Raw genomic sequence first — 16,407 nt, 5'->3', positions numbered from 1 at the left:
AGGAAAAACAATAATTTAAAACATAATCACTACTTGATGTACTGCCAAGACTATCCAAAACCCTAGAAAAATGACCATCATAATTAAAAATCAACTCATTCTGTGCATGCATTTCTCTCAATGCTCCTATTTATTTTTCCTTTTGGGCATCTTGATGGTCAACAAAGGGGCAATAATGAGTAAAGAAATAGACATAATAACAATAACACATTGCTAAATTGATTGGTTTTCATACTGTACATTTAGTTTTTATAGTTCCTTTGAATGCTGGAAAGACAACATTCCAAATATCAAAATCCTCCTTATCTGAATCTGGACTAGCCATGTCTCAGGAATACCAGCTCTCAGTGTGCTCCAGGAAAATAAGTAGGGTGGTGACTGTGGGGGAAGAGGGTTGATCAGAACCTTAATGATTGTGAATCAGTAAGTTTTTTCCCCTATATTCAAAACATACTGCAGTAAGTACAAACCTTTTTACCTAGCATTTTAAAAACTCATTCGAGTAGGAAAACTCCTTTTTCCATCAAATACCCTTTATGTGAAATAACATTTCTACAGAAAAATTTTCTACTTGTTCTGGAAATGCCTATAAAATGTAAAATCTCATTTCCTAGATATTGATTTTAACATTTAATTGGATTCTATTGGGTTACACATTGGTTATAAATTTATTTTATAATATTCTTAATTGGCTTTGGGAAGTTTGAATTTCTATATCATCACCATTTATATTTTACCCAAAAGCCTCTGGGAGAGTTCTGCATTAGAGTTCTACATTAGGTTTATCTATAATAAAAGCAAGGATACTAATAATATCGTATGAAGTAAAACCAAATTTCACCAGTAAGTCAGAAGAGAATTTCAGACAAAACATCCAGAGCCCGTATTAGAATTTATATGTACATTTTTTTTGTTAACTATATGGAATCTTCTTTTTAATCCCCTGTAGGAAAATGAAAAATTTTGACTGGTATTGGGATAAGGTGATATTGTGAAAATGTGGACTTCCATAATGCAAACGTCAGTAAAATAATATATGGCTCAGAAAAGCGAGCAAGTTAAAAAAAACCATAAAGGTTAGAATATGGTTTCACATAGATAACATAGTTTTAAACCTGAATATTTGAAAATATGTAATTCTAATACTATGGGAAATTGCATAATTGGAGAGAGAATTGGTTTACTTGGTCAGAAATCATGTGTATCAGGTGGTGGTGATATAAAACCTTTGTACTGAAATTGGAGACAGCTATTTGAGGCCTTTCTTCATCAAAAAAGAGAGTAGACCCTTCTCCTTCCTAGTAAGCTCTCTAACTACTGATAACTATTAGCTATTAAGATATGCTAACAGTCCAAAACCAAGCCAACACAATGAAGCCAAATTCTCAAACACATCTGTGCTTACCAAGTTATTCAGAGGGAGGGTGAATGAGTGACTCTGGAAGAAATTCTTTGGACTAAAAATCCTTAATGAAACGCAGTTGAAAACAACAAAAAGGAATTGCAGAGAAAAAAGGAATAGTATTCTATAGGTTTATTGTTCCTACTGATACCGAATAATTTTCTTGGAGCCATTACTGTTGTTAGTGAAGTAACTGAACTAATTATGTATAATCTCATAGGTGTCAAGATTGATAAAGAAAGCAGAGTTATAGAATCAGGAATTTAAATAAATTAGAAGGTAAGAATGAAGATAGTTCTGTGAACTGGCACAGTTCAGACACAAATGTATCTTTTCTTGCTTTGTTCACTGAAATGGTCTGGAAACAATGTTCCATTGTGCAGGGTTCAAACTGCTGTTACCCATACAATTTTTTTTTCCACTAAAAGAAACCAGAGGTTATTCGGGGAAAAGTCTGATTCCATGGTGGTGCAGAACGGAACAAGGTGAGCCTGGGAGGTCTTTATGAGCCAGAAAGCAAGGACATTTTCAATGGTCAATGGGTCATGTCAGCCTAAAAAATGTTCCCATTGACCAAAGCTGAGACAATTTGAGTATCAAAAAGAGAACAGTGGCTGTGGTTGGTGAACTTACATAAAATCTAAAAACCATAAAGATAAACTAATCTAAAAATCTAAAAGCTAAGATAAATAAAAGCTAAATAAAAAGCTAAGATAATCTAAAAATCCATAAAGATAAGCAGAAAGAGGGAATATATTCTGAGAGAAGGTAAAATGAATAGACTGTATATCCAATCAGTCTTATTATTCAATCATTTTGCTACCATTGCCTCATTTATTATATGACAAATAATATAGATACTAATGAATGTAAACACATCAGTTGGAAGGCATTTTTGGAGTTAAAAAGGACTACCGTAAAATCACCGCATAGCACGACTTCTGGGCAGGTGAAACCACATACGATGTCCAAAATTTAACTGAACATATACTTATGTATTTTTAAGAATCTTGTGGTGCTAAGTACATGATAAATGCAAGATGCCATCATCTGCCAGTCTTTACAGTTACGTTGTTTAGGAAGCTATCAAGTGAAAGATCTTAATTGAGTTTCTGTCGACCTCCTCAAACTTGGATGAGAAAAAAGATAATTTCTTTAATTTAAACCTCTCTGTAAAATTTAATAACCTCTTCAGTTATAAATGCAGGTCACAAATCACAACACTATAAGCAAAACTGTGACTCTGCCACCAGGAGAAATCATAGATATTTTCATATCATGTTCCATTGTTGCAAATAGTCACATCATATTATTTATGCTAATATTTAAATTGTGCTCATAGGAATATATATTGTTTTATCTCACATTTGTTTTTTTTAATATTTGATAAAAAATATTTTGTTGGAATTTATCTTCTCTTTCATCCTATATATTATATTTTATGCATTTAACACTACTCTTAGAAGGGTCTATGGACTTCACCAGAATGCCAAGTTGGTTGATGGTACCAAATAACATTAAGATTCTCCTGAGATGGGCGCCTGGGTGTCTCAGTCGTTAAGCTTCTGCCTTCGGCTCAGGGCGTGATCCCGGCGTTCCGGGATCGAGCCCCGCATCAGGCTCCTCCACTGGGAGCCTGCTTCTTCCTCTCCCACTCCCCCTGCTTGTGTTCCCTCTCTTGCTGGCTGTCTGTCTAATAAATAAATTTAAAAATCTTAAAAAAAAAAAGATTCTCCTGAGAAGATAAAAAATTAAAAATATTTTGACACTCTTTCCAGCGAGAACTATGGTCTGTTTTCTCCCTTTGAATCTGGGTAGGTTTGTGATTCTTTTGATGGATAAAGAAGTGACCACACAGAACTTCAGAGGTGAAGTACCATAAGGCAATTAAGCTTCCTCCTTGTTCTTTGGGACATGTGTTCTTGCGGCCATGACCTGCCACGTAAGAAGTCTACCTACCCTGGGGCTGCCATGCTATGAGGAAGCCCAAGCTACATGCTGAGGCCTCTTACAGGCAAAAGATGAGAAGTCCTAACTGAGCTCAAGTTCCAGAAATGTTGGAGAAGCATCCAGATGATTCCAACACCCTACGTGTTCATTACCCCCAAGCACTTACCTGGCAGGTGAAGCCCAAGACAGCAGGAAAGAGAGACAAGCCATCGCCTCTTGTGCCCTATCTGAATTCTTGACATACAGAATATGGATCAAAGTAATATGGTGGCGGTTTTATGCCACTGAATTTTCGAGTGATTTGTTAAGCAACAAGAAATGACAAGAATAGAGTTTAGGATGAACCAAACATGAAATCTAGTTAGTTTTTGGCATGCATCTCTCCCAGTAGATAATGTCAGTTGAAACAAAACAGGCTGAAAGGAGCCTGAGAGCCACCCAGTTTTTATGAAGAACATACAAGTTGCACTTTGACTGACCAGAACTCAGACTATGTGGTTCTGACTAGATGCTCTCAGATTATATGGAAGCATCCTGAGAATCTCACTGTCAGGAGGCTACTTTGCTCTCTCTGTTGAAGGGTCATTTTTATTCTAAGCTCTTTTTTCACCAAGTGTGAGATACCAGGCCAAGGCCCTATTTGATACCAATACAACATACATTTGTACTGGGATGAATGGATCTCCTTAAGGAATTTAGATGAAAGAACTGCTTATCCACCATACAACTGAAACTGTGAAATTCTCTTCAACACCCTTGAATATACAGTGCCTGGATCTCCCTTGTCATTACGTTCATAGTTTCCTGGTCTACCCTGTAGCACAAACCACATGACGCTATTTACAATGAAGTATAGGCTGTCATTCAGGGTTAAATTTGTTTATGTCTAAAGCCCCATTCCACCTTGAGTAAAATTAGCTTTTCCCCTTGAGCACAAGTTACATATGCTTTAGAAATTTCCTGTATAAGAAAACAGTCCAGAGACTAGGTAGTATTGCCAATGGCTTGAAGTCCACTGAAGGAGTTCAATTATACAAAAATTCCATTGGCCCAAAGATAGCAGACGTGATACATATCAGAAGACTTAAAAACTGGGGAAGAGATATGTTGTGAAGAAGTGATACTGCCTCTTACAGGCAGAACCTCTGGTCCCAGAGCTCAGTTCTCAGAGGTGTTCTATAGGAAATGAAAGAAAACACGCCTTCCCTTCTGAACAACAGAAAGTAGAGGTTGGTGAAATTTGGTGAGACTGGCTAAAGTCATTGTCAAAGAACTATGAATTTGTACCTGTGAGGTAGGTGTTGTGTGAGGAATTGATGAAATAGTGAGAAAGGGGCTGAGACATATCTTCATTCAAATCCAGTTTCTCAGGCGAAACGACTCCATTTTCTTCTCCACTTAGATAGCGCATAAAGCCATCCACTGATATCTGTCCTGGAGGAAATGAAGAATTAAGAAGAATGTGAATGAGTTCTTTCTATGGGTAGCTGGTATCATGATGCTTGAACTTTTTTTTTTCCAGAAAACTCTGGTACATCCAAGGTAGAAGATAGTAGTCACAATTGCATTTTAACACGGATAATAGTAGTCAAGGATTATGTTATTTCAGAACAATTATCTCCCAATACCACAGATAATGGAGAAAAATGTATTTACGTGAACCTCATTAACTTTCAGAAGATTTAAATACCTAAACACCAGTCTCTTGTTTTTAAATTAAAAATGGTTATCAACTTTATGAATGGACATCAAAATGTTATTAGTGCTTATCTCTGGGTAATACAATTAGGAGTTAATTTCCAAAGTTTCTGTTATGTATATATGTTAATTTATAATAAAAAAAAAGTTATTCACGAGTGGTTTTATTATTTAAAATGAAGCAGAAGTGTTTCCAATTAATGATCTTTTTCTCTGAAACAGAAACTACAGATGACCACAAATGAGTCTGTCCTAGGAATAAAAACTCAAATGCTCATAAACAAGGCGGTCTTTAAATTTCTTATTTAGAATGACTTCAAATGGAAGAAATATGACTCACACTTGCATTTACTTGGATCCCACTTAGAATTTTTGCTTTCGTTGTAACCTTTCTGAAGTGACTAATGCTAAATATTGAGATAATCCTTTATCTTTATCGCAGTAATCTTTACGGACTGCCCAGAGAGGCCGACCTCACTCTTTTGATCCATTACCACAGTTTGTTTCTTCATCCTTAACAATCAGAGCCTCAAAACCCCCAGCATATTTGTGAGCAGTGGAGATGTTACTTGTCAACATTGTAGGGTAGCATTTCTTTCTTCTTGTTGAAACAGTTTTGTATTAACATAATAGTGATATATGTTCAAAAAATTAGGAAAACTAAAACTTTTCTAAACATGCCTAACTCTATCTTCAGACCTAGGTACTGTTACAATCTTGGTGTGTATGCTTCCAGGAAAAAAAAAAATGGGTATGTGTGTGTAATTCTTTCATGAAGGTGCAATAATTTAGTAACTTTATTAGATTAACCATAATTAGATTAGTAACCTTTGTATTAGCAGAACAATATATGATAAAAATTGTCATGTAACCTATAATATTTATATCTCATATGTATATGTGACCATAGCACAACTAAGTAATATTCCATTACCATCAGACATTAAAGTTGCTTCTAATTTTTCACTAGTATAAATGACATTGTACTGAATTCTTTGATGGTTAAGTTTTTGTTCAAACTCTTAATTATTTCCTTAGAATGAATTCCCAGGAATAGAATAGCTGGTTCAAAGACAACACAGACTTATAAGGTTTTTAGTATACATAACCAAGTTGCTTTCTGTTAAAGTTCTAGCAAGTTACTCTTTCATCAATGTTTTTTCCTTCTCTTCACCTCTATACCAAACTTGAAGGTAAAAACATGATATATAATAATTCTAATTTTTATTGAAGATTACTCTTGAATGATAAGAGGTATGCCATCTGCAAGGGTCAAAGCTAGTATTGACTACCACAGTATAAATCGTTTATTTATTTATTTATTTGACAGAGAGAGGGGAGGGGCAGAGTAAGAGGGAGAGGGAGAGAGGCAGACTCTCTGCTGAGTGTGGAGCATGACATGGGGCTCAATCCTGAGACCCCAAGATTACAACCCAAGCCAAAATCAAGAGTCTGACACAACTGACTGAGCCACCCAGGCACCCCTGTAAATCTTTTTACATCCAGTAAGTTTCTCAAAGTAACTGATGAATATTTTTCCCAATTCTGGAAACATTATAGCTAAATTGCCTTTAATATTTTCCAGGAGTAGGAAAATTAAAAAAAAAATTGGTCATTGGCTCTTGATGAGTGAGGCTGGGTTTTAGAAAAAGAAAAATCTTCCTAAACAGACTGAAATAGGAATAATAATTTGACTCTGAACTTCTTAAAAGTCAGCCCTAACATATACCTTGATAATTTCAATAATGACAAAATGAAGAAGTGTTAAGAAGGTCTCGTGCATTAGAAATAAGAAATAAATACATGAAGGTCCTCGTACTGTTATGTTTGTGTGAATTTTTTTTTTTAAGATTTTATTTTTATGTAATCTCTATATCCAACGTGGGGCTCAAACTCATAACCCTGAGATCAAGAGCTGCATGCTCCAGTGACGGAGCCCACCAAGTGCCCCTGTTTATATGAATATTTAAGAGACGCTATAGTTTGTACCTCCAAATCACCATCACCTAACAAAGTGATTGTTCTGAACATGGTACCATTGATGAGAACACTTCGGGTACTGAGCTTGAAGCCTTTTTTTCAAAGTCGGTTATGGTGAAATGCATATATCCTTTCAGACGGGTTTCATTTTGGAAACAAACCCAAATCAATGCCACTTACAGTCAAAGCTATTTCAATAGACGGCTTTAAAAACTATTTTGGAATATAGAACTCATTACAAATAATTTAAAAAAAACCTAATTTCTTCATGGTCTTCCTTTTTTCTGTGACCCGTCCATCTTGGCAGCTTCTCAACCTAGTGCCCATTCCTCCCTCCCTCTCTCCTTTCCTTCTTTCTTCTCTCATTACCGTCCACTTCGCTACCTTCTTGTTCAACAAAGATTTCTTGAACGTCTGCCATGTGATGAGTACACAGAAAAATAAAGCAGAGCGAAGCACAGCCTCTGCCTTCATAGAGCGCACAATCTAACAGAAAATACGATCATTCACGCCTTGGAAGCCAGGCGTGAGCTCCTCCAAAGCAGGGTGTGCGTTTGTATCTTTGTCATCCCTGGAATCTACCACAATGCTTTGTGCACTGTAGGTGTTAAATCAGTCCTTTTTTTTTTTTTTTTTGGCTGATTAGTGATTCAAAATAGGAAATAAATTCATTTCAAACTGGAAGATCACCAAGGATAGCATCATTTTGATTCTTTGATCAGGTCAGATGAAATTGCTAATTTTGGCATTTTTAACCTATGCTGATGACAATTTCATACAGCTCAGCCTCTAACTCCAGTTATTTCTCAGAGGACAGGCAGTCAAGGCAAGTGTCTTAAGGGGCCAGCAAAGAAAAAGTAATGTGACTGATGGAATAATGTGCACCCCAGGGAGCTGTGGAGTGTGGAAAACTCACAAGTGTATGCTCCTTCTGAAGGCATAGAAATGACAGCAATAAAATATTGTGGGACTAAACCAACTGTTTTTATGGTGCTGGTGACTCGCAGGCTGTCATGTCTATTATCTTGCAGGAATAAATATCCTTTGGTCCGATCAGCAACTTTAGAGAGCAATTAAAACAAAACACACCAATATGGTGAGGATGACTAATTTTAACTTTAGTATCGATGCCCATTTATTGTGTCTAGTGCCTTCTGGGGATTCATGTTGAGAAAAATTCTGAGCCGTGCTTATGATTAATTTTGTTGTGTTTCATGGGTGCAGGACAGAGAAGTGGGGGGATATAAGCTATATATTTGTTATTTTCAAATGAGGATATTATAATTAAGGTCAAGTTATACTTTACAATATGCCTAAGAACACGTGTCAAAGTTTCATTTAATTCATTAATGAGAAAAGCAGGATGATGACAAAGCTATTTCAAAAAGAGCTATGAGACACTAAGGCATACATATGTGTTGTCAGCACATCACCCAAAACAAAAAACCCCCAAACTTATAAAAATATTGTTAAATTGAATATAAAACTGGTTAATGTTCTATAGATCAATTAAACATAACCTTTGGTTATCTTCTCTACTATTTCACAGGAGTTGATTTTAACATAATTTTTTTTTAGTTTAGATTAAAATCAGTAAAAAAAGAGTTGAGTGAGTAAGTATTTGTGAGGACTATTTATAATTAGTTTTACTGAATATTTAAAAAATCCCCAGTGAAGGAATTTACCTAACTTTGAATAAGAACACAATGCAAGAGTTTTGAGGAGAGTTCAGAATATGATTGCAGACTGCTGGTAAGCAGACACTTGGGAGCAACTTTTCAACCCCAAAGCTTGGCTTTGCTAATAAAGGAGCCAATGTGCAAGACTTCTGATGCATCAAATGACTAGGCAGAGATATGTGAAAGTCAAGAAAAGCCAATGAAACAGTAAGGATAAGGCGTAGTAGGCTTATAAGTCAGGCTCGGAAGTACATTTGCAAAAATGCAGATTTTTTTGGCATAATGAATTAGCTTAAAAAATAGTTCTGACTGGCTTTGGGACAGAAAGCAGATTCTTACAGGATTTTCCTTTGTTGTATATAACCTAGAGCTGGATTATTTCTGTTGCTGTTGATTGAAAAGTATCAGTCCTTCTTTCTCCATCAACCTTGTACTGTTTTTGCAAAACTGCTTACAATTTTTTTTCCTGGTCCACTGAGGAGCACAGAAAAATGAAAAACCTTGAGAATTAAGATAGGAAACATTGCTTTTCTAAACAATTAGTAACAGAACAAGAAATCTAGCTTCCTTATCTGTCAGCAGTAACTGATCAGGGACAAATTCTTCAACCACAGGCTGGGTAAACTGTATGGGCTCTTAAGTCCTTCTTCCTCTAAACTTCAGTGAGTTCAAGTAGTTTAATGTATTAGGGATGATTATTAGCTAAATTAAAACAAACTGTCCCATATTAGGATAATATTAGGAAACATCAAACCACAACTAAAAGCAATGCTTCAATTTTCTAGAATAAAATCAAGAAGAGAAGTCCAAAAGAATATGGCCAGCTTACAAAGGCTACGAATAAAACCCCTTACATATTTTCTTAATAGAAGATTGGTACTTTTCTAACTGGACATGTTACTCATATAATGGCACCTACTAAAGTATGAAAAATAGAACTCCCTTAAGGAATAGGAAAACGCTGCTCTATGAAACTTTTCTGTTCAGAAGTTCTGGTGTTCAATGAAAAAGGAAACCAGTGAGGCAAGAGTGGAAAGATCTGACTTCAGTGGGGAGAAACGATCTTGAAAGAGATAAAAGAGGCAAGTGGCATGACAAAGCAGTGGTCCCCAAGGGCCATTCATATGTCTCATAATTCTTCAGCAATATCTTTGCTGCAAAGAATCTGTCATGGAGTGTTGCACAAATGTCATGGCCAGCAACAGTACCTCTGCCTCCTTCTGCCTCCCTCCTTCCCATGGGGCAGATAATGCTGGGGCTCCTCTGGGGTCCTCCTGAACATGTCGGGAAGACAGAAATTTGATATTCTATTGTGACAAAATGAGACCTTCCAGGGATGCTTTAAAACCATGTGGTGTGTCCAGTGGCCCTCAGATGGATTTATCTCATGCTTACAAGGGCACGCAAAGGCTCTTGTATATTTATGAGGTACGAGCTACTCTGATACCTTCTCTAAACCTGGGGCCATCCCACGGCTTTTGGGAACAATTAAGAGTAAGGAGGATCTGTGTCCACAAAAGGGAGCTCTGGAGACTAGAACAGAAGAATGGTCTATCAAGAGCTTGATGGACTGGTTCTCTCACCTTCTGAGGTCCTGACTCCTTTATCTACTGGCTTCTAGAAAGCTAGATCAACAGAACTTTCTCCCTTGAACTCCTGTTCCAGGCATCTAAGAAAAGATGTTTCAGATCAAGTCTCTCTAGGAAGAACAAGAAATCTTGACTTTACCCTGAAGTTGGTTGGGGCACCCTTGTTGGTGGTTATTAATGAGCACATTTTTAGTGAGGGCCCAACTCTGTGTGCCAGAGGTTAAGAATAATGAGGATGTGTCCATCAGTGTCCTAATCTTCAAGACTTAAAAAGCATAGCATATACAATTCCTTTTTGATGCCCTTTGATGTGAAGTTCAGGTTTCTATTCAGTTAGGGTAATGTCCTAATGTACATGTAGCTACAGAGTTTGGAGTCCCATTTAGCAGACAAAGTCACCAATTTCATGTTGGCCACATAAGAACCTTCTGGTCCAACTCATTTTGGTCCAGTTCTGCTCCACTTTCTCTTTTACCATTCTGCTGCCCAGGTCTGGCTGAAAATAGAGGAGAATTGGCTTTTAATTTTAATTGTTAATGGACTGAATTTGGAAGGAAGGAGTAAGGAGAGGCTGAGTGTGGCCAGTTGGTGGAGTGGCAAAGGTACAGTTAAGAAGCCACCCACTGATTTGCTTCTGATGTAGACACGAATGCAGGAGATGTCTAAAGGATAACAGTATGGTCCACTTGCAATAAGTAAGGGTTGTTTTCTAAATTTAGACCTCTTTCATAGCTGCTGTCTAGAACCACTTCTACTATGATGGATAGTAGAAACAAGCTCCCTCATTTCCCCTTGATTAGAAGCAAATGCTTCCAAATATTTTAGTTGATACTTTTGTTATTTACCCCTACATCTTGAAATAATATGTTTGTTGTACTATTTTTTGACTTCCCACCATGGGAGATGAGGATATTGCTCTTTCTTCTCTCCACCCCACAGCATATGTACACATTCTTCTCATCCTTCTGAGATAGTTACATTGTAATTTAGTTAGATCAGTATTCAGTGCTTATATTATCATGACTGTGTATTCTATTCAGGGCTGAGTCACATAGTAAACCGACAATTATTTTTCTTTCCATGCACAATTTAAAATTTTCCCTGTAGTTGATAATTGTCTTGTTTTGTCATTTGCTTAATTTCTTTGCACATATCTCGAATCCAACTTCAAATGCTCCACCAGTTATCTAAATCTCTTTGCAAAATGTTCACACAGAACACATGTTCTCCCAGTTTTACTTTCTTGAAGAAGTCTTTTTTGGAGTCTTATGACATACTCCAATCTAGATTGATCAACTTCCATTTCTTTCACTTCTACTCTTTGTTGAATCTCTTCTATTTTTTGTATACCATGTCTTCTTCTTTCATGATTAGTCTTTTCTTTTTTTTTTTTTTAAAGATTTTATTTATTTATTCGACAGAGATAGAGATGGCGAGCGAGAGAGGGAACACAAGCAGGGGGAGTGGGAGAGGAAGAAGCAGGCTCATAGCGGAGGAGCCTGATGTGGGGCTCGATCCCACAACGCCGGGATCACGCCCTGAGCCGAAGGCAGACGCTTAACCCCTGTACCACCCAGGCGCCCCACATGATTAGTCTTTTCATTTTAGTGGCAGCACATATGTCAGTAGATTCCTGAGAAAGGGTTCATGAGTGTGAAATATTTTGAGACTTGTATGTCTAACATGGCTTCATGACACTGGCATCCTTGATTGCTAGTTTAGCTGGGTATAATATTCTAGGCTGGAAAAAATTTTCTTTTAAATTTTTGTAGGAAAATTTGCTTCATTGTTTTTTAGCTTCTAGTGTGGCTATTACGAGGTTTGAAGACTTACAGATTCACCATCCTTAAAACAGATATGTGGCCTATTTAAAAAAAATTGTTTATTTTCTCTTTCTGGAAATTTCTAGCATCGTATTCAGTTCCAGTTTCCCGAAATTTTGCAATGCTGTGCTCTGGTGTGGGTTTATTTTTATCTTCTGTGCTGGGCAATCTGTGACCCCTTTTAGCATAAAAGCTATTATCCTTTTATTTGAAGCATTTCATGAATTATCTTTATGAAAATTTTCTCTGTTCTCTCTTTCTGGAACATTATTTGGGCAAATTTTGCATTTTAATACATCCTCTCTCCTATTTTTAATTTTCTTTCTTTGTTCTACTTTCTGAGAGATTTCCTCAGCTTTGTTCCCAACACTTCTTTTAGTTTTTTGTTTCTCCTGCCCTTTTTTCAATGTCTGAGAGCCAGTGTGTGTTCTCTGACATTTCTTTAAAAAACAGCATTGTGTTCTTTTTCAATAGTGCAATATGTTCTGTTATCTTTCTAAGGATATAAATAACATATGTATATTTAAAGTTTTTCTTCTCACTACATAACCATTGTTTTGTCCAAAGTTACATATTTTCCTTATTTCTACTTTTTTTTTAAAAAAAGATTTTATTTATTTGAGAGTGAGTGAGAGAGAGAGAGAGAGAGAGAAGGAGCAAGGGAAGGGGCAGAGGTAGAGGGAGAAGCAGACTTCCTGCTAAGCAGAGCGCTAAACGTGGGGCTCAATCCCAGGACTCCAGGATCATGACCTGAGCTGAAGTCAGAGGCTTAACTGACAGCCACCCAAGCGCCCTTCCTTATTTTTACTTAAAAAAAAAAAAAAAAAAAAGTTTTCCTCATATGTCTAAAAATTTTTAGTTTTCTGTTCAAATTGCTAAACTAAAAAGTTTGTTTGGATTTATGAATGCATCCGGATAACTGATGATAAATTGAAAATAAATTGTCACTGTGGAGGAATCAGTCTGTCTCTTTGGAGCAACCCCTAATGTCAGTACTTTTAGGTCTTTCATCTTGGGCTGATGAGAGTCCTGAGAGAAGATCTATTTAATCACTTGCCGGGAGAGTGCAGGCCTGGATGCCGGCATTCCAGAGCACATGGGGAAAGAAGGATGGAGGACTCAACACTTGGTACGTTTATGCATACATAAAATATGTAACTTTATCTCCTTGCTTTCAGTGTGGTAGCCCTGCCTTCACCTGGGGCTGTGTCATCCTCAGACCCTCTGTTTTCTTGTCTCCAGAGAGTAAACTTTTAGTCTTTATCCAAGTGGGAGTTCTCACGATTCCTTAAATAATAGTCAACCAGTCCTCCTTATTTTAGGCTGTACCTCTAAACCACTTCCAGATGAACCTAAGATCATCAATTTTAAGACTTTTAGGGGTTCATGGAATAACTCAGATTGGTCCTCAGCTTTTCACGTGGCAGATCTATGATCAGTTTTGTCAGAACTGTTATAGCTGTAAGCATATAGCTAGCTGCCAACATTATGTAATTATTGTCCCTTGTCCTATTGTCTCCACCTTTGCCAGATTATGCCTTTGAAAAATATTTCCTTTAATGTAATTTTAGCTGGTTTAAAGAGAATTTAATTCAGATGAATATATTCAGGCCATCACATTTCTCCTGATATTCCATGATTTTTTCTACTACACCACACCGCAGAGTTTTAAGTTTAAAAAGTCAGATATCATATGCTTTATTGCTTGATCCTACTATTTTTGGGTAAAATGGAATCAGATGGGAAGAACTGAAGGTCTTCTGTCATAGACCTACTTTGCCTGGTCAGAGACTTATCATGGGTCTCTCTGGTTTTCTTTTATTTACATCTTTCTAGTGAAGAGGAGCAGTGACTAATATCTCATCACAGAGAGCACTAGATGGGTAATTTGTCAGTCAGGTTTTTCCCAGGTAGAGCATAGTCAGAGTCACAGAAGCAGTCTGAGCTCTCAGATACTTATCAGCTAGAAAGGTGCTTGGTCCCCTTGGCTTCTCTTGCCAACCTCACGAGGCTGCTGGTGGGGAACAGATATGAAAGTGTGTGTAAGGAGGTGTCAAAGTCCACACTTTTCTAAGGCAGTCATGACAGAGACAAGCTGGCCTTTGATTTTATGAGTACCAGTGAATTGTTCAACTCCCCTTATGGTGGTCCTGGGATGTGTCCCTCATGATTTCATTAAATCAGAAGAAAATACATCCAGATTTAACTTGATTTAATGTAATTTTATTTCCCAAGTCTCTCATGTAAAATTACAATTTGAGTTCAAAGCACTGCCTGAGAAATTATCTGATTAAATCTCAAAAAAATTTAAGGAGACTTCTGGAACTAAATTCTAAGGCAGCTGAAATAAATTGCATATTCAATTCTGGGGTAGTTGGGAGTATTTAGCAGATGAGAAATTTCCTCTCTTCCTTTCCAAGTCCTCTCACCCTTCTCCAGTACACACAGCAACAAAATATTCTAACTGTGCCCCAGGGAATGGAGAGGTGGCAGAGAAGGGAGAACTAAAGGACATCTTTTCTTCCTGGTTCTGAGTGCACTTGTCGACCAGGACTTCCTTGTCCCAAGTCTAGGGGAAGTTCCAGACCAGTATGATGTCTTGAATAGAGAAGGCTATGACTCCTTTCCCTGGAGATGCTCCAGAAAGTTCCAAGTTCTGGTGTTCCCCAGTGTCAGAAACAGCAGAACGATTTTATTTTTATTCCCTCCCTCTGACTAGCCCCTGGCAGATGCACTAATCAGACAGCATTAAATGTCTAAAGCCATCAAAGGAGACCAGAAAGAGGGGACTAAGATAATTCAGAATAGGGCAAATCAATTCTTAAACAATAGAAGAGCTGACTGTACTTCCTTACATTGCAAGGACAAGTTACCCGCCTGTCAATACCCTCTCTTAGCTTCTTTGTTCAGCCCTGGTAGAACTTTTTTTTTAATTCACCAGTAAGAAGTACATCTGAAATAAATCCATAGGCCCTTATCTTCTACTCATAAGCTTATGGAAATGACTTTTGGTAAGGTGAGGTAACACAAGCTGATGCTCCTCTGTGCCCTGAAACTGCTGAGCCTGGGGGTGAGTCCTCAGCCCCGTATTTTCTCACCACACTCTTCAGGAGCTGCATCACCAGGGAAAGAAAAAAGGACAGCAGCCCATGCTCAAAAGCTAATCTCTAAATAGAATTCATGGCACATTGCTAAGGTGCCATGAAAGTCCCGCTGTCAGGCTCTTTTCTGTTGAGTTTGTGTTTTTTACCAGGATGGTTACCTTGGCAATGACCCCATCATGGCATCAAAGCTCTGCCATGGAACCGTTCCTGAGCGAGTCCTAAAAGCAGATGGAAGGTGGCGGCGGCAGCGAAGGGCTCAAGAAAAAAAATTATGTCATGGAGCTTCAAGGAAAGAAAATGTAATGGTTGTATTTACAAACACAGTGGTTTTTTTTTTTTCTTTTAACTAATGGATTCTGACTTGAAAGGAAATATTTTATATAAGTGCAAGCAGGATATGGAAGGAAGAAAGAGAGAACTAGCCTTTGAAGAGCTTCTTAATTGAATCTATTTCCAGTATATTATTTCACAAACCTTTCTATACTGTTTAGTATATGCAAATATTAACTCATTTCATTCTCATGATAATTCTACGAAGTGGGTAATACTTTTATGTCCAATTTATTGATGAGAAACCTGAGGCAAGTGGCTTGACTAACATCACACAACTTACAAGTGGATAAAATGGGATTGAAACCCAGGTAGTCAGGGTTTGTGTTCCGTGCTATTAACCAAAACACTATCCTGCTGTAGAGGACACCATACATAATCTGGGAGAAGATAAATAGTAATAATAATAACAATAATCACCATCATCATCATCATTGGAGAAGGAGCTACCTTCACGAGCACTGACCATGTGAGAGGCACAGAAATCCTATGAGAAAAACCCCGTTCCATTTTCAGTTGAACAAACGGAAGCTTAGAGGGGTAAGTAGCTTGTTGGAGGTCACAGGGGTACACAGTGTGAGTGCTGGATCTCCAGGAGCCCATGGCGGGGCAAAGGAGAGAGACAGATGGTGTTGAGTATGGCTGATGCTGTTTATCCACATAGCTTTCCCAGCACTGGCCTGGATGAGGGACACAGAAGATGAAAAGGAGTCTTGCCTCCGTGGAAATTGGCTTTAATCTGAACACTCCTGGATTAGTCCTAAAAATAGCCCTGAATGTGACCAAGGAAGAGATTTTTTTTCCCCCCATGATTTACTTATCTCTCTAAACAGTGTTACTTTAATCTGTTAA

At 37.5% G+C, this 16,407-nt stretch overlaps 1 protein-coding gene across 6 annotated transcripts in view; it reads right to left on the bottom strand.

Annotated features, from left to right (window-relative positions):
• Window positions 1-16,407, bottom strand: part of PLCB1 (phospholipase C beta 1) — a 661,927-nt gene that overhangs the window by 175,651 nt on the left and 469,869 nt on the right. For all 6 annotated transcript variants that reach the window (XM_044385688.3, XM_044385692.3, XM_044385690.3 and 3 more), the window contains one exon: window positions 4,640-4,786. In XM_044385688.3, the coding sequence (XP_044241623.2) occupies window positions 4,640-4,786 (147 nt within the window). The remainder of the gene's footprint in view (window positions 1-4,639; window positions 4,787-16,407) is intronic.

This window comes from Ursus arctos, unplaced genomic scaffold (assembly GCF_023065955.2).
Source record: "Ursus arctos isolate Adak ecotype North America unplaced genomic scaffold, UrsArc2.0 scaffold_16, whole genome shotgun sequence".
NCBI classification, from domain to species: domain Eukaryota; kingdom Metazoa; phylum Chordata; class Mammalia; order Carnivora; family Ursidae; genus Ursus; species Ursus arctos.
Note: the sequence above shows the minus strand (reverse complement) of the source record. Positions and strands in the feature narration are given on the sequence as shown.